Here is a 17,804-nt window from a genome sequence, read left to right as displayed (position 1 = left end):
GCAACAAGAAAAAATGGACTACTGGATAACTTTATTTTAAGCAAACAACAGTGTAGCTTATTCTATCGATATATCCTTACCACTCATGGTGAAGGGTAGGTATAATTAAATTTATTTAATTTTAACTTTTGAAAAACCTTGTTAAATAAAACTAAACATATTTAAATATTATTAAATGCAATGTCAATATTAATTTTATTACTTTTTTTGTTTATTTTTGGCTTACAAACACCTTAAATACATAAGTGGTATATGTAAACAATAGAAAAGAAAATAATATTGTTATTTAATAACAATTTTCATGTGCAATCTCATAAATAGTTATTAAACAGATCTTATTAAAAAAAAATAACGGAGTATCAGATAAAAAACTCAGTCAATCATCTTTAGGCAATGCAAGGAAAAAATAATCAGCATATTCTTAATAAAGTTATTTAATTATAAAATATTTAGAGGGCCTTGTAAACACGGACAGATTTGATTTCACCAATGGTAAGGGTCTGAAATGAGAGAGATAAATTAATTGGTTTTTTTATGTGTTATTGTTTGTTTTCTCTAAAACTTACGGTGATCAATTCGGAATCGGTGAATTCACGTACGATGGTTGATGGTTTGTCACCTTTTTGTTCTTGTACCAATTTGTTGCCATCCATGGTGCAGATAGATTTAACTTTACGGCCATCCAAAGTTTCTTCGTCGAATTCTTCACCCAATTTGAAGGAGATAGTCGAAGTCTTGAAAGTGGAGGAGGTGGTGAATGTGAATAAATCACCTTCTTTCTTCAACTCAACAGTAGGGGTTACAGAGTTACCCATCTTGCGGAGGACCATGCCAACACCTAGTGTTTCGAATATTCAATAAAAAAAATTTGTTTATTTATAATACTTTCAAGGTAAAAAAGTATACTTATGAATATAAATGTATATGTATGTACATTATAACTAAACCGCATATCGAATTAGATTTCATAATAAAAATAAAAAAATCTGTTTACGTAGCAAAACTTTACGTACTTTTTATAATACCCTACATCATAGGTTGGTGGTGATGAATTGAAGTTTGACCACTTAATGAAACAAACAATTCCCTATCGGAGGAAACAATTGTTTATGTATGAAGAAAAAACTGATTCTCTTTAATAAAGACATATGTGCATACATATATTAAAGTTCAAACGAATTTTAAAGTTCAACGTCTTAATTTAATAAACAAATTGAATTTTCATAACATGTAATTGACTATATTGTGCAAATATGAGACCATACGAATGAGTTTCTGCACAATGAGTTCTATAAGCATACATGCCTTTATTTGAGCAAGTGATAAGGATCGTATGAATATAGGAAACAAACTAAAAATCAAACTACACTTAAAGTTGCATATCAACGCATTCCAATTAACATGCATAGATACAAAAATACACACACACACATATATTAAATATGCAAGTAAGTTCATAATATAAAAATCTCTTCAAATTTAATATGTATTTTAGATGGACATATGAATATGTAGTAGGTACTATGTATTAAAATTAAACTGTGTGTCAGCCAGTATAACTAAAGAGAAAGAAGGTACAGTACGGTTTATGTGGTTACACATTAACCTAAAGAAAATGCATGAAATTCCTCATAAGTTTGCTTTATTACTTACTACAATAATTGAAACTACTTAAAATAAATACAATATTTTTTTTTTTTTTTGTTGAGCGCGAATGCCATTTTTGTTGTATGTGTGGTGTATACGGTGTACTAATGTAATGTGGGGATGAATTAATGAATGGTTTGGTTGTCATCAATTTATTAAATAAATTAAGCTTGATCTTGCCCACCATCATAACAGTACATACTTATATATCGCACGATCTTTTACGTACAATTGCATGAATATACTACATACATATCCACATTTATAATGAAAATATACATGACCCCTATAAAGGTGGGAAAATATTTGAAACCTAATTGAATTAAGTCCTAAAGAATGGAATTCAATTGACTATAATTGATTTTGAGAAATATGTATCTACATCATATGCATGTATGCTGACTGACGTGTATAATATAATACGAGTTCAATAGGCAAATAAAAAAAATAAAAAACAATTATGTATTTTCATATCATACATACATATGTATGTCTAAAGTCTATATTCATCTTTATCTATATCCGTGTTCAGAAAGTAATGGAATAATGGGGCGACCTGGAGTAAAAACAACTCTTATCAAATGATAAAAATTATTCTTCATGTGTAGTTTATGGCCAGAGACTATTTTATGACTAACACTAATTATTATCGCAATTTTGTTCTTGTATTTTTCTTTTATTTCTTTTTTGTGCAATTTTATTATAAAACACACCAACAGGCCATAAAGTCAAAAGTTTGCTATAAATTCGATAAGAAACCAAACAGCTATAAAATAATGTATACTTGCTAAATATATAAACACATATTTATAATTTGTTTTATAAAATAATCAAACAAATAAACAAGTATTTAGTATATTTTGCATTTAGGCAGTTATTTTGCATTTTTGGTGACGATTTTTTTGTTCATACTGGTTGCAATCTGACATCAATAATTAATACATTTAGATATTTTTAAGCTTAACATGTTTAAATTTGATTACTAGGTATTTAATGATTTTATTATTTTTAATATTTGGCAAATTAACAACTCAGTTATTACATTATTCGATAAAATCTTATATGAAGACACATTTTAAAAAAATAAAGCCCTTGATAATCAGGATGTTAATACATATACATACATATTTGCTATTGGAATAAAAACTTTCCTATACATTTTCTAAAATTTTGGATTAAAATCTAAATTTTCATAAAAAGCGATTACACACAAAACTAACTAGGTATATTTTTTATTGTAAATAAATTTAAATATTTTTTTAATTCTAACCCAAAAAGCATTTTTACAGAAATTCAAGTTGAAAGCAAGAATTGAATTATAGTTGTAATACTCTTTATGCCAATAGAATTTTGTTTGAAAAATATTAATTATTTTCAAATATTTTTCAAGTTTAAAACATAATTATTTTTGCATTCAAGTGAAATTCCAATATAATGTTCAAGTGCTTGAATTTTTGGGGCTTTGGTTAATATTAAGGTAGGTTTCAATATGTTATAGTAGGTACATACATACTATTTATTATTATAATATACATATATACGTGAATTACAAACAAACAATCTAATACTCAATTTACCTAGTTTAAAATTTAACAAAAACCAATTTAAATTCACTTTCAAAATATTTGAAGTAATGACTTATCCTAACAAACTCCTGGAGAACGGGGAACAAATAAATTTAATTGTTTTAACATAATTAATAATTCAAACAAATAAATACATCTAAATTTTTTAATTTAAATTTTGATTAGGTATTTTTCAACTTTATAAATTTGTAGAATAACAATTTCAGTATAGGTATCGCTCATTTGTGACAAGAGATTCAAAACACCTTATTCTTTTGGTAGGCGCAACAACGATATAGGTACATATTTATATGTAAATTTATATAGTATTTAGGTATGTATATACCTATATTGTGTATATAGTACATAAAATACAAATGTTAAATTCAATATTGCATTAAAAATTCTTGCGTTTCATGTTTACAATATTCAGAAGAAAAAAAACTACTACAATTTCCTATTACAGATTATCATATTTATTTAGAAAATATACTCTGTTTCTTCAGGTATCAAATCTTTCTCTTTACAAATAACTAAAACACAGACTGACTGTAGAAGATTAAAAACAAATGTATTAAAAAAAACAATGAAGAGAAATTCTAAAATATCAAAGTTTTGTTCCAAAGTCCAAAATACAACAGCAAAAGGCATTAAAAATTGTTTTTTAGAAAAATTTGCACAAATAAAAACTAAAGTTGACCGACTGATTGTATACAGTAGGTATGTATATACATAGGTACATATTTATATACCTACCGAATAGTTTTAATAAATAAACAATACAAATAAATAAATAATTAAAGAAACAATGTCTAAAACTAAATTATTGTTCGATTTGTTTGTTAACTCTATAAGTATAAAAATACTCGTTGATATTGTTTTAAAATTAAATCAATAACTGTAGGGAGGAAATAAGGGTAAAAGAAAAATATGTATGTACCTACGAAAGGAGTGTATTTTTAATTTTTAATCCTTTCAAAGAGTACAAAATGAGTTTCCGAAAAACAAGGTTAAATTGCATAGCAAATAATGCAATCTATGTAGGTATGTAGAATGAGGAAAAATCAATCTCCAAATAAACTTAATAGGTACCTATGTAAATTCTGTATTGATTTTACAAAAAACCATTCATTTGTTTCATTTCTACAAGTTATTCAAAATTATATGCATAAATGATAAAAAAGCATCTACCTATCTATTCATGCATACGAATAAATATGTTTGTTTACCACAAATTTTAAAGTCAAGTCCAAATGTTCATTTTGTTTGTAGCTTTTTTGGCAATGAACCAGAAGCAATTAATCACATGGTTAATTTTCATATTTAGGTACATAGAATTCTCCACCACCATTCTACTAACAGCAGCACGCTACACAGAGATCTATTAACTGGACAATTAACCGTCCACGAAATTTTTTAATACGATAAATAACGTTATACCTACATACATATGTACATATCTACTACATAGTAATTAAACAATGCTGAGCTGTACCATAATTTGAAATGAATAATACAAAAATGAACAGTTTGAAATGAATTTTAAAAGAAAACAAGAACCGGTTTATACATATTTTCAAATGATGAAAAAAGCCGGCCGGTGTTTTAATTCGTTCATACATTCATTCTCTAATAAGAGATTATCATTTGCCAATTTCTTCTTTTTTTTGTAAAAACTAAATTTTTAACCATATTTTATGGCTGCAAGCGGAAATACTAGAGACAGTATGAACTCACCCAATTCCTTCATGTATTCATCGAAGTTCTCGCTCTTGTCCAATTTGTATTTCTTTCCTTCCCAGCAGGCCATTTTAGAAATTTATTATTTTTTATGCGAACGTGTGGAAAACAACCGACAAACTGCACTTCACTAATAGTACGAATGAATGAATATGGAAATAAAATGACGCGCTTTTATATGAGAAGTTTTTGCTCTCTTTCTTTGGAAAAGCACACACGTACACAAATGTAATCACAATAAGAGCGTTAAGCGATAACAAAATACTAAGAATATTTAGTTAAATTCTCTCACATCGAAAATTACGGGAATTTTATTAAATAGATTGAATCAAAATTTACTTTTGATTGAACTATCTGAAAGGTTTAACCAAAGTATATTTATACTTTGGGTTTAACTTAGGTAACTGTACAAAGTTCAAAAATCATAAACTTTAAGTTGTTACCATCAAGAATAAAGCAAAATTATGTATGTATATCTAAATGTGTACATTATTGAATATTTTATCTTAATAGGTATATTTTTTTATTGAAATCAAAGACCATACTTCAAAACATATCGTCGTTACGCCAACAATAAATAAGTTCTTTGTATTTTTGGCAACTTTTCAGAAGAGCAAAAAAAAATATTTTTTATGCGATAACTTTAGATCCAAGGCGAATTTATACCTTGTAGGTATACGTTTGTAAATTTTTCACTTTTTTTAAAATCACTTCGTCTTGTTGCGATCCAATAGGAATATTTGAGAATAGTTTGGCAATTAAATAGACGGCTTTCAAATGAGACTTCTTGTTGGTGCAATGACGTTATTTGTTTTCAACTAACAAAAATCCATAAATATAGCAAAGTATAGTAGTAAAGCAATTTATACATGTAAATTACAAACTATGGTCGGATGTCGCTCTAATTATGGACATGTTACAATATATTACAATACTTTATTGAGAAACTAAGCTTTTGATTTAAGGGTTACCAACATTTATATTTTTTTTCAAAATTCTATACTAGATTTTCTATTAGTAAATTTTTAAATTTCAATTATTTATTCATACATAATATAACTTATTGTAAGTAGTCAGTCAATTGTTTAAAAATAAATGAAATATTGTTTTCTGTGCAAGCTTATAGGTAAATACATATGTATGTATAAACTTTAATGTACATAGGTACATAAGATAATTGCTACACCAAAAATTTATTGGAGTCCATAGAGTTCGGAAATAGGTACTTATAGTTTTTCTCGATCACTTCGTTTTAAAATGTTTACTTTTATTTAAAAGATATATACCTATTTTGCCTTTCAAACAGAAGAGACTATTTGCAAATTGTTTGTGAAATGGTTGTAATATGATCGTTTTAGTTTTAAAACGACCTTTTTTCCACAAATTTAAATTTTCTTCACTCTCTAAGTTGATCGAGGCATCAAAATATTTTTGGCTTATTTTTGTGAAAAAGCTAAGCATCCTGTCTTTAAACTACCCTAATTCAGCCATTTTCCAACCGATTTTTATAAAGTATGTAGATATTTCCGTACTCTATGGACTCCAACAAAACGGAATTGCTACATGTGAATCCCTGCATATCTTTTTCGTTCACTTTTGCATCACTGTGTAATTATTCAAACATATGAACATACTTAAATCATGGCGACTTCAAACTTAGTTAATTAAATCATAATACTGATTTCTGAAAATGTTCTATACAATAATTGGCTGTGTATAAAGATGCTATTTACTGTAATATATACTTATATTTTTGTATATACATACATACATATGTACATAATTTTATTCTTTTCTAATTGAACTTTGTTGTTTTGTCAACTATGTATAATATTTAACGAAAGTAATAGAAAATATAATATTATCAGGAACTGGAAAAGTAATTTAATGATTAATATTAACAACTACAAATATATGTATGTACATACCCACACTTATATACGTATACATATTATATACATATGTATGTACCTGCATTAGAAATGCCCTAAAAAATAAATGTCTTTCATTTTGGTTTTTTAAGCTCAGTAGCATAGGCGAAGGTGAAAGAAAAAAAATTATAATAAAACTGATATTGATTAGAAATTTGTCCAATTCATAGCCTATGTTGTATTGTTAGACATCAAAATATAATCTATATATCTATATACATATAAAAAAATTAAATGGTCCATGTATGTAATGGCATCACGTGAGAACGGCTGGATCGGTTTGGCTGATTTTTTTATTTGATTTGAAATTTTCAGGAGATGGTTTGTAAAGAAAAAAATTCCGGTTGAAACTCGGACATTTTATTTTTGAGTCCAGTCAACTGTAATATAAAAGCTCCCTAAATTATGCAATACTAATTTAGATATTTTATTTGCAAATAAATAAGAACAGGCAGGTGTATGTGGGTTGGAGAAACTTGAAGAGCTAACATTAGTAAATGCTACCGGGCGAAGCCGGGGCGGTTAGCTAGTTTTTTTTTTATAAATTTCAGTGCACTATGGTTACATTGTGGTAAATACAGCTTAATGTTATTGGTTATGAAGCTTAATCTACTAATTACTACTTCCCAAGTTAATTGGTTAAAACAATTAATTAACGAAAATAGTTTGATTAGTTTTGGGTTAAATTAATACACTTATAGATAATTTTTCCGAATAGAGCAAAACTTACTTTAATATCGTACTATCTGATCGTATGGTTTGTCCTCTATACGTAAACGAACGGCTTTTCCCTTTAGTGTTTTAATTGTGGCTATTAAATAAACTGATAACTAAAACAAAAATATGTATGTGATATCAGTTGGCTATTATACAGTCAGTAGAAATTCATACATATGCATATAGTAGGGCGATCGACTCGAGGTTTCAAACGGTAAAAACGTTTGATTAATGGAATAATAATAAACAATTTAAGAACTGAGAACTTCCGCATAAATAACAGCTTTAACTGTAACTGTACAATTACTTCTCAATTGACAATGTTAACTTAATGAAATCATAACAAATTTGGTTCATCTTTTGTTAAACCTTATAGGTATAAATTTAGTTGAATTGAAATAAATAAGTAGGTCTATTTTTATTACACCTATGTTCCAATATTATTAAAGATTTTACCCTAAGGAATTAAATTTATTGCTGATGAAATTTTTTGTTTTTCGATTGGCCGGTTTTATCTAAATTTACAAAACAGTAACCGGTTATTATCAAGAATCAACTATTCGAAAATCTATTATTGGATGAAGTCTAACAATTGATCACCGTTTTATGACTGTCTTGCCTTTTTTGGCCCATTTTTTTAACTATGGCCCTTCTGAATTAGAATTCTTAAAAAAATGTTTGTGTATGTTTAACAGTTTTTGCAATTTTGCTGTTAAGAATGTTAACTTGTTCTATTATCTTAGCTCATATTTGAGTATGTAGTAGGGTATTCAATCGATTAACCGTTAATCGGTTAACCGATTAATTTTTGACGGTTAACTGTTCGAATAATTTAAAATTGCCGATTTTCGAATAACAAATAACCGATTAATTTGTGTCGATTAACCGATTAACCGAAATTACTTTTTTTTGCACTTTAACATACATATTTTTTTGTATTTATTTTTCCGTATCAATGAAGAAACAAATTTCAATTAATTAATTTACATATATTTGAAACTTTGTATTTACATGTACATATATACGATTTTTTTTTGGAAAAGAGTATTTTATCAGAACTTTGCGAAACTATTAAATGTATTCAATATCTAACACAATCCAAAAAGGAATCCAATGGTATAACTAAAAAAAGAACTGATATATTGGATATTCTTTATCATGATTTCGATTTCTCCAACAATACATCAGCGAGAGAATTTTTTCCAAGTCAAGTTTTATTAAATCTAAAGAAAAAATAGTTTTAAAGGAAATCATTTAAATTATATTGTTTTTTAACTGATTATTTCTGAAGTTTTCAATAAAACCCTAAAAAAACACATGTGTATACAAAAAGGATCTCAAATACCATATTTGCTATTTTTTGGATGAATTGTTTTGTTTTTAATGTACCTATTTGTACACAAAATTCGTTGTTGTATTTTCAATTTAAAATTAAAATAAAAATTATTCGGTTAATCGAATAATTTTAAATTAACCGATTATTAACCGAATAAATCTAAACCCCGATTAATTATTTGCCCGATTAACCGATTAAACCAGAAACCCGATTAATTGAATACCCTAGTATGTAGACAAAGCATTAAGTTTACTACTTTCGACGCTTCCAAAAAACTTGACTAACACAGGATGAGTTGTTTTTCAGGATGGCAAAAAATTAAACAGCAATATGACACAAAACCATTCTACGGTAAAATTCCTACAATTTCAAGAAATTACGAAAATAAAACACTATATATAGACAACGGTTGGCTTAGAATTCGGTGTTATGCTAAAGAAAAACCTGGTTTTGGTTCAAAAGCCAATTGTATGAGAAAACATGAACGCAATCCGTGATGTATGTAGGTAAAATCCATTCGTATTGAGTAAAACGAGTTATTGTGAATGACATATTAATAAGAACATTGCTTTTCTTTATCCCCGTCTCCACACGCAATTTTTATTTCTTAACATAAGCAATAACGACGGCAGAATAACGGGACTTTATTTCCATACTTTATATACATATGTATAACATGTAATCCTAATTTATTTTAAAAATTTCTTATATTTATAGCTCAGCCAGAAGGCTTAGTCCCCATTTACACTGTAAGATTTTTCGCGCATAAGATTTTATTATTCTTCTTTAAACTTGCATTCGCGTTTACACACAAAGATTTTTATTGCAGCAGTTTGTACATTAATGTGCATGTTTATGTGTATGTAGGTATTACGAACGAAAGCACAAAACGAATTGCAAGTACATCAGAGTGTGTACCCCTTTATATGCCTCTTGCCTCTCTTGCCTATAAAGTAAACTTTCATGCGAGGAAAATCTGCATGTGTAAACGGCGACTTACTCACAGTCTTACGTTTTCCCATAGCCTTAACATAAGTAAAGCAATATTAATCCATTATGCTGTCGGCGTTATTGCTTTAATGCCAACATATATATTGCTATTCTAGGCGCGGGTAGCACTACGTCTTGAAAAGTCATCGATTTGTCTTGTCCTCACATGAATTTGTCTCGTGTGTACAGGAACATAACATTGAGAAAAAGTTCTCTGAGTTAACATTTATTGAGAAATATATGTTCAAACACAAATATGTACATGTACGTAAGCAATATAATTATCCACAAACCTACTCGTGTTATGAGCGGTTGTTATGAATGTCATATTAAAAAAATGCCAAAACACGAGTTTCAATGCCACGTTAGTGACGTATTCATAAATAATTTTTTTCTGTGTAATTATTTGTTCAATTCACGTGAAAATGGTAACATAATGCAATGTTTGACAGTAAGCAAATTATTAAGGTGTGATCTTCAGCACAACTGATGACTACTGTTGGTTTTTTATGTATGTAATTCTGTCGATGTTTACTGTCAAATGCCATACACAAGAACAAATTTCATCGCAGATGCCACCACCTTATTAATTTGCCTTGATTGACAGTAAACTACACATTTTAACAATTTATAAGTCTTGGCGAGAATTAATAATATTTTTTTGGCCTAAAATTGTACTAAAATATAGTAAAACGCTTAATTTTTAGTGGCAGAAATGGCGGATGATACAAATGAGGATAGTTGGCTGTATGGTACTTCTAACCCCGATTCCACTACAAATGAAGAAGAGCGTCTAGATGCTGAAAATGCTGTTGATGAAGCCGGTATTGCAAAAGTAGACTCGCAAGAATTGTTAAAAGCAGAAAATGAAGCTCTTGCTGCAGTAACCCAAGGTGATGGTTTAAATAATTTGCAAGACAAAGATGAAGTTCCGCCGGGCGAAGAGTTGGTGGATTTTGAAGATCCGGCCCACGAAATGGAAGAAGACGAAGAGGCAACCGCAGCAGCTACTGTTGCCGATACTACCGACATTGATGAGAAGGAAGAACCGAAAAAGGATGATTGTTCCGTGGAAGACGAAGATGATGCTGAAGAAGACGATGAGGATGATGATTCTGATGATGACATTAACGTTGTAATAGGCGATATTAAAGCTGCTCCCAGTACTTATAATATAAATAAACGGTCAAATTTATTGGCTGGAGCTAGTAGTCAAGAAAAGTCCAAGTCTACTCAGGTAGGAAAATTTTCTATCGAAGATTTTGAAGGTGTGGGTTCAATTAACGGTGTTGCTGCTCATGAGTTTAGTATAGATTCACTGGAGGATAAACCATGGCGTAAGCCAGGTGCCGACATAACAGATTATTTCAATTATGGATTTAATGAGGAAACCTGGAGGTCATATTGTGAACGTCAAAAGAGATTTCGTGTTGCTGAGAGTGGTGTCGGATTGGCTAGTTTGACTCAAAACTTAAATCCACAGCCAGAAAGACAATCTGAAAGTAATATACCAACAGGTCCACCTCCCGGCATGTTGCCATCCGGCCCCATGCCTATGGGACCACTAGGAGAACAGATACAAATGCCACCACCAGGAATGATGCCACCATCCAATATGCATCAGGGACCTCACCAGGGCATTCCACCTAGATTTGCATCTATGCCAAGAGGCCCTCGGCCGGTTAGTCAGCCTGGAACGAAAGAAAATGCTATTCAAGTTATGACAGCAGAATGTCGCGAATATTCACGGCCTGGACAAATGCCGCCGAATTTCGGTGGTCAAGGTCCCGCAGATGAAGCTTTCTTTCACGAACCGGAGCCTTTCGATTATGGATATGAGCCAACACAGGATTCGCAATGGGGAGGCGATAATCCAAATTGGGTACCTAGTGGTATAAAAGAACTGACACCAGGACCAAATTCTGGACCGCCTCAACAGATTTCCGGTCCACCGGGTATTTTACCCACTCCAATGGGGGTTCCGCCTCCTCAAATGGGTGGGCCGCCACCACAAATGCGGCATCCGCACGCACAGCCCCCAATGATGGGCGGTATGCCCCCACCAAATATGGGTATGGGTCCTCCTCCCATAGGAATGATGATGGGACCAGGTGGCCCTGGAGGTCCTCCAATGCACATGCCGATGGGACCGCCACGTATGATGGGTCCAAATGGTCCTCCTGAGCGTCCGGAAGACGAACGAGAAAGGAGACGCAGAGAAAGAGAATGGGATCGTGAAAGAGAAAGGGACAGAGATCGAGAAAGGTATACTACATACATATGTACATATTTATTATATTACTAACACTATACATATTTTAATCAGAATGAGACGCGAACGTTCAAGGAGTCGAGAAAAGTCTCGCCGAAGGTCAAAATCTCGTGAAAAAGAGCGGGAAAAGGATAGAGAGAAGGATCGTGATAAGGAAAGGGACCGCGAACGAGATAGGGATCGTGAGAGAGAACGTGAAAGAGATAGGAGTGAAAAAGTTGAAGTAAGTTTTTTTAACAAAAACTCCAAACATCGGTCTCATACATGTTTTTATTTTTGTTTCATTAGGAACCTGAACGTTCTGATGACGAGCGTGAGCGTAGAAGAAGAGATCGGGACCGAGAGCGTGAACGTGACAGGGATCGCGAACGGTAAATATAAATATATTTTTAATTGCTTGATTAAAATTAATAACTTACTGTTTCAGTTCTAGGCGTGAACGATCAAGAAGCCGAGAAAAATCTCGTCGGCGATCAAAATCTCGTGAAAAAGAACGCGAACGTTCTAGTAAAACTGGTACATCCTCCACCACGTCATCTTCCAGTCGCAGTGATAAGAAAAAATCGCACCGCAAAGAAGATGAAGAGTAAAGTTAAGATGCATAAACAGCGATAACAATTATATTCCATCAACCAGTCGCAGCATTTTTTCTTTAACTGCAAAATTTACATTGAAAATACGAAAAAGTGAAATGAAAATGTACATAATTTTTAAAAACAATAAATAGTATACAGTGAAAATTTCGTATTCCTTAACTCCAAGACGCATTTACAAGCATCTTATTATTGAATAAATGTAAATAGTAGTATCAATCGAAATGTATTTCGTAATTTCCACTCATATTGGACTTATATTTTTTTATTTTTTCCAACATTAATAGCATTTTTATTGATTTGGTCATTCCGTTGTTAAAACATCGAAATATTCATCGCAGACCCACAAAAGTATATATATTCTGGGTCCTTATAAAATTCCAAGACGATCTAGCTATGTCTGTCTGTTGGAGGCGCTGAAATTTTGCTGAAATTATTCCTATTTTTTAAAAGGACATTTTGTGTTGAAAATGGTAAAAATAGAGCGGATGGTTTTGGCGGAATCTACATCCGCAGGAACACCAATTTCACTATACATTCTTAATTTTAACTCGCTATATTGTCATAAAATACGACCCAAGATCTCTCGTCCTAGAAAAATGTAATGATGAAATGCAGAAAATGTTCGCTTGAGCAAATACATCCCCAAGAGATGGTGAGATAATAAAGCGAGATCACTTTTCAGCATTCGGAATGAGGCTAGGAGGAAATACTATAAATCTAAGCCAATGAAAGATTGCACTCATTAACGCAGATAAACTCAGGGAATATAATGCTGATTGGGAAAGGATATGTGAAACAAATACATCAGATTTTGAAAAATACATCAGAACAAAGAATTTAGATTCAGCTCAAGGTGATGACGGCATATCCTACGGGACACATATAAATCTAGATATTCAGGAGAGACTGAACATTTTTGAATTCATGGAAAAACTGAATATACTACCACCCAGATCTTTCGCGTTTAGTAAGCGACATTACAATGTAATAACGATGTTATAAACACAATTTAGATATACAAGATAAGGGACTTTCAGATGATGGTAGTGTGTATAGAGAAGGCCTATGATAATACGTACCTAAACCTATTATACAGGTGCTTAGTAGCCAATCAGTTCAATCCTCACATAATTAAATGACTAGACGAATTCCTGGGAAAAAATTAAGACATGTTCAGTAACGGCAAATGATGGTCTGGTACAAGCTAGCGCTCTGTCTCCTATTCAACATTTTCACGTCGAATTTATATGACATATAGGACGACCTTCGGATGCATTTTCACGGACATTACCCAGACACCATGATTCTCGAAATCTGACTTTGCCAAAATTAGAATCAGAATATTTTCCTTTGTAAATATCTACTTAAAAGATAAAGGGCTTTGTTGGCATTTATGCATCACAATTCCCTTTCAGCATTTAGCTAAATGATAAATTTCCACATATGGCAACTCAGTTGCACAGTGAGTTATGTAGTAAAAAGAAGAAGCATAAAAAATATTTATTTTATTTTTGTAACAAAATGCCAATGGAAGAAAAGATTCCCCTTAAAAATACAGAAGCGTAAGTAAATCTAGTGTATGTATTATTCTGACTATGTTTTTTACATTATTTTATTTGTAGGACTTTAAAAATTCCCTTCGAGTCAGCACAACACGCCGAAATTGCATATCGCGTTTTAAGTGTTGACCAAGAACCTAGACGCAATTTTGTAAGTAAAGATTTGCGTTTAGTGGAAAACAGTATTGAAGTGTATTTCACTGCGGATCAAGTGAAAAATTTAAGGACTGCTATAACATCATTCTTCGAAAGTCTGCTCCTGTGCCAAGACACCATCAAATCATTTGATTTAAAAGAAACAAAAAATGCCAGAGCACACTCCGGCACCAACACCGCATAGAGCAATATATGGTTATGCCTTTTATCTATTAGTTATAGCTCTTTTTGTATTTTACTTTTTATGGGCACTGCTGCCAACCAAAGAATGGGGTTTAACCTATTTGCCGGATAAATATTTTGCTGTACTACTTCCAATGTTGGTGCTGGTGGGGTTGTCTTTCTTTGCATTTTTCATTTATCCTGCTATTAGCATGTCTCTTACTGCAGACATAGATGAAATGGCCTCAGTTGCTGATGTGTCGTTGATATTAAAAGGGAAACAAAAAAAAATTGTCCGATCTTGGAGTGAATTACAGCAAGAAATGGTACCAAATAGAAAAGCATCCAAAAATAGTGGCAATTTAATTGAAAATTGTTATTACTGTTTAGGAAGTCATAGTATACCCAAGGTGGCAGATCAGATTGACACCTTACGATTTATGGATTTAGCGGAAGTAAATAAAAAATTATTTGAATAAAAATTTATTGGCTTTGTTTTTAATTAAGTCTACAAATTAAATAGAATTTATTTTCTTTTGGTTCGTACAGTGGTCCAGCCATCTTCTGGTTCGACAAAATCATCTTTTTGTTTGCGGGACTGAGATCTAGTAACTCTACTGCCGGTCGCCTGTTCCTCATCAATACCCCCCTCAATATCCATTAAGTCATCATCGTCATTATCATCTGTATCACTGCCGTCTTCTGATGAAGAATCACCCTCGATAGGAGTGTAGGTTACTTTGACATCAGGTCTCAGCCATTCGTTTCCTTGCGGCAATTTACTCAACTCTTGTTCAATTTCAACGTATTGGCCCTGTAGGCTCATGTGTTTGTAACGTAACAAATGTTGGCATATTTCAGGCACTGACCCATCTTCGCATATAGTGTCAAATTCTTGATCCATTAAATCTTCAATGACATCCTGCAGTTCACCCTGTGTAATGTTATCGTTTCCAATGCAATACTCATAAGTATAGTTCATGATTTCTATAGCCACCTACAAACAAAAAAAATTAAGAGATGCCAGAACCATTTTGATTTACATTTAAACGTACTTTTTGTCCATTTCTGCCACCCATTCCATGTTCAACGGCTAAACGAAGATTCTGCCAATTGTTAAAGATCTTTTCCACAATTATACGATAATTTTTCTTAAATTCTTCTGAATTCATGTCGAAAATATTGTTTTGTTTTGGATAATTTCTTAAACAACTCAACTCAGATGTATTTCACGTGTATTTACACACTTGTAGTGCTACCATATTTTTCTTGTTTTCCTTGCAATTTATTTATTAGAATAAATTACATTAACCAGTGAATTAATAAATAAAATAAATTGTAATTTATTTAATGTAACATACGTTTATAGAATGGACAAATTGTTAAAATTACGTTTTAATTGACTTGAGAAATTTTAGCTGATGTCTGTGTAGTTAAATGGAGTGAATGTTTCAAAATACAAAGAACAAGCATTTGTTTACAATTGATTGTAAAACAACAATTCGCGCTTTTATTTTCTGTGATAAAATATCCTCTGTGATAGAAAAACTTGCATATTTTATTTGTATTGTCCCAAATGTCTGAAGAAGATTATCCAACGAAATCCAAAAATATAAGTGATGATGATTTGAACACTTCACATCTGGTCTCCAATACACACGATAATGATGAAGATGACGATGAGGGAGAAGAAATAACAGCTCAAAAGGTGCTGGAGTTTTTAGAATCAGCCTGGACCAATGAAATTTGTGCACCTGAAATCCTGCCTCACCAAAGCGATATGTTGGAACTGATGATGGGACAAGTGGCTCACATGGAAGAGAACATGAAAGATTTGGATAAAAATGATTTTCGTTGTGTGATCCACCAAATGGAATTGGAGCGTATTCGTTACATTATAGCCAGTTATTTAAGATGCCGTTTAAAAAAAATTGAAACATATAGCAAACATATTCTGAATGAAGAAGCGACTAGAGAACCAGATGAAAAACGTTTATCACCGGAAGAAACAAAATTTGCCCAGGAATACTACGAGAATGTTGAACAATATTTCCAGCAAGTTGCTTTACAATACATGCCTAATATGCAAAGATCAGAAGCTGATCAGCGAGTAGTTAGACCAAATCTTATGTCTCATGTTTTCATAAAGGCGAACGTCTCAGGTAAGTTTTAACAGATGTATGTACATCAGAGTCTTCGAAAAACAACCTAGAATTGTTCTATGTATTTTAGAAATACGTTCTGTTAAATATTATAATGGTAGGATAGAATTAACTGATGGCGCAACGACTATTAAGTTTGGTGATGCATTATTAACAAGGATTTTTTGCAAAAATGTTTGCATAAAATAATTATTTTTGTATTTTAATGTAAAAGATTCGAATATTTTGTGCCTATATATTTCTTTTCGGCCATACACCTTGGATCACTCTAATGTACATACTAGTGAGTATTATAAGTTGAGCCGATTATGGCTTAGTTACTAGGATTTTTTGAATATATTTAAATGATATAGCAAATAAACATATTCAGCTATAGCTGGAACTTCCATTTTAAAAGTTTTGATTTAATTTTAATCACATTTCTGGCCTAAATGACATTTAATTATTTGCTATTTGGCACCTAGATTTTATTTAGCTAAAATGAAAAAGACACTGGTTTTAAAATTATTCTTGAATTCGGTCGATATTCAACACACCTTTTCAAATCTATCGATCAAGTGCGTGTTTTTTTAATATTAAACATTAGCTTATTATTTTTTTTAGTTCCTGCCGTTGTCGTTGGAGTCGATGATGAAGAAGTGGATTTGGCGGCTGGCTCTCAACATATTATTCCATATCAATTAATTTCTGATTTAATACAAAAGAATCAGGTGCAATTAATATAATAAATTTGTACATATTTTAATTATACTATAATTTCTTTTTCTAAATTTTAATTAATTTAAATTCTATTCTTACATATAAATTAAATAATGGATATACCTTTTATTGAATATTTGTAAAGGCAAGATCAAAAGTAATTATTCAATAAAAACATTTTACAATAACGCATTTAATCAATAATTAAAAAGAATGGTTTCACGTCTTTGCTAATGAATATTTATGTAAATAAAGCTTTGTGCTGAAGTTTT

The 17,804-nt window shown here is 31.1% G+C and overlaps 6 protein-coding genes across 6 annotated transcripts; 4 read left to right on the top strand and 2 right to left on the bottom strand.

Moving 5' to 3' along the window:
• Positions 1-160: 160 nt before the first annotated feature.
• On the bottom strand, positions 161-5,108 carry fabp (fatty acid binding protein). Its single transcript, XM_065498649.1, has 3 exons — positions 4,950-5,108; positions 567-838; positions 161-500 (listed from the first exon to the last, which is right to left on the bottom strand). Exons 1-3 carry the CDS (start codon positions 5,020-5,022, stop codon positions 450-452), a joined length of 396 nt encoding a protein of 131 aa, XP_065354721.1. The 5' UTR covers positions 5,023-5,108; the 3' UTR covers positions 161-449.
• Positions 5,109-10,575: 5,467 nt separating this feature from the next.
• Fip1 (Factor interacting with poly(A) polymerase 1) lies at positions 10,576-12,938 on the top strand. The gene is made up of 4 exons (XM_065498648.1): positions 10,576-12,191; positions 12,253-12,421; positions 12,487-12,569; positions 12,626-12,938. Exons 1-4 carry the CDS (start codon positions 10,642-10,644, stop codon positions 12,786-12,788), a joined length of 1,965 nt encoding a protein of 654 aa, XP_065354720.1. The 5' UTR covers positions 10,576-10,641; the 3' UTR covers positions 12,789-12,938.
• Positions 12,939-14,259: 1,321 nt separating this feature from the next.
• Tcs6 (Threonyl-carbamoyl synthesis 6) lies at positions 14,260-14,700 on the top strand. The gene is made up of 2 exons (XM_065498647.1): positions 14,260-14,356; positions 14,417-14,700. Exons 1-2 carry the CDS (start codon positions 14,316-14,318, stop codon positions 14,691-14,693), a joined length of 318 nt encoding a protein of 105 aa, XP_065354719.1. The 5' UTR covers positions 14,260-14,315; the 3' UTR covers positions 14,694-14,700.
• On the top strand, positions 14,659-15,153 carry PIG-P (phosphatidylinositol glycan anchor biosynthesis class P). The gene has a single exon (XM_065498646.1). The coding sequence runs from the start codon at positions 14,659-14,661 to the stop codon at positions 15,148-15,150; it is 492 nt and encodes a 163-aa protein (XP_065354718.1). The 3' UTR covers positions 15,151-15,153.
• Positions 15,139-15,944, bottom strand: LOC135949174 (pre-rRNA-processing protein TSR2 homolog). Its single transcript, XM_065498645.1, has 2 exons — positions 15,727-15,944; positions 15,139-15,668 (listed from the first exon to the last, which is right to left on the bottom strand). Exons 1-2 carry the CDS (start codon positions 15,841-15,843, stop codon positions 15,198-15,200), a joined length of 588 nt encoding a protein of 195 aa, XP_065354717.1. The 5' UTR covers positions 15,844-15,944; the 3' UTR covers positions 15,139-15,197.
• A 175-nt stretch (positions 15,945-16,119) lies between these two features.
• Positions 16,120-17,746, top strand: Sld5 (DNA replication complex GINS protein Sld5). The gene is made up of 2 exons (XM_065515235.1): positions 16,120-16,833; positions 17,437-17,746. Exons 1-2 carry the CDS (start codon positions 16,248-16,250, stop codon positions 17,556-17,558), a joined length of 708 nt encoding a protein of 235 aa, XP_065371307.1. The 5' UTR covers positions 16,120-16,247; the 3' UTR covers positions 17,559-17,746.
• Positions 17,747-17,804: the final 58 nt, after the last annotated feature.

The sequence above is a fragment of the Calliphora vicina genome, chromosome 1 (assembly GCF_958450345.1).
Source record: "Calliphora vicina chromosome 1, idCalVici1.1, whole genome shotgun sequence".
Lineage (NCBI taxonomy): Eukaryota > Metazoa > Arthropoda > Insecta > Diptera > Calliphoridae > Calliphora > Calliphora vicina.
The sequence above is the reverse complement of the archived record's forward strand: the minus strand, read 5'-3'. Positions and strand labels throughout refer to the sequence as shown.

Bases quoted from the DNA above. Each gene is read 5' to 3' on its own strand.
- Fip1 (XM_065498648.1), top strand. From the start codon at position 10,642: ATGGCGGATGATACAAATGAGGATAGTTGGCTGTATGGTACTTCTAAC. The intron at 12,422-12,486 runs GTAAGTTTTTTT...TTGTTTCATTAG, and splicing joins ATAGGAGTGAAAAAGTTGAA to GAACCTGAACGTTCTGATGA. The intron at 12,570-12,625 runs GTAAATATAAAT...TTACTGTTTCAG, and splicing joins CGTGACAGGGATCGCGAACG to TTCTAGGCGTGAACGATCAA.
- Sld5 (XM_065515235.1), top strand. From the start codon at position 16,248: ATGTCTGAAGAAGATTATCCAACGAAATCCAAAAATATAAGTGATGAT. The intron at 16,834-17,436 runs GTAAGTTTTAAC...TATTTTTTTTAG, and splicing joins CATAAAGGCGAACGTCTCAG to TTCCTGCCGTTGTCGTTGGA.
- LOC135949174 (XM_065498645.1), bottom strand. From the start codon at position 15,843: ATGAATTCAGAAGAATTTAAGAAAAATTATCGTATAATTGTGGAAAAG. The intron at 15,669-15,726 runs GTACGTTTAAAT...TTTTGTTTGTAG, and splicing joins GTGGCAGAAATGGACAAAAA to GTGGCTATAGAAATCATGAA.
- PIG-P (XM_065498646.1), top strand. From the start codon at position 14,659: ATGCCAGAGCACACTCCGGCACCAACACCGCATAGAGCAATATATGGT.
- fabp (XM_065498649.1), bottom strand. From the start codon at position 5,022: ATGGCCTGCTGGGAAGGAAAGAAATACAAATTGGACAAGAGCGAGAAC. The intron at 839-4,949 runs GTGAGTTCATAC...TCGAAACACTAG, and splicing joins TGAATACATGAAGGAATTGG to GTGTTGGCATGGTCCTCCGC. The intron at 501-566 runs GTAAGTTTTAGA...CTCTCATTTCAG, and splicing joins CCGATTCCGAATTGATCACC to ACCCTTACCATTGGTGAAAT.
- Tcs6 (XM_065498647.1), top strand. From the start codon at position 14,316: ATGCCAATGGAAGAAAAGATTCCCCTTAAAAATACAGAAGC. The intron at 14,357-14,416 runs GTAAGTAAATCT...TTTTATTTGTAG, and splicing joins CCCCTTAAAAATACAGAAGC to GACTTTAAAAATTCCCTTCG.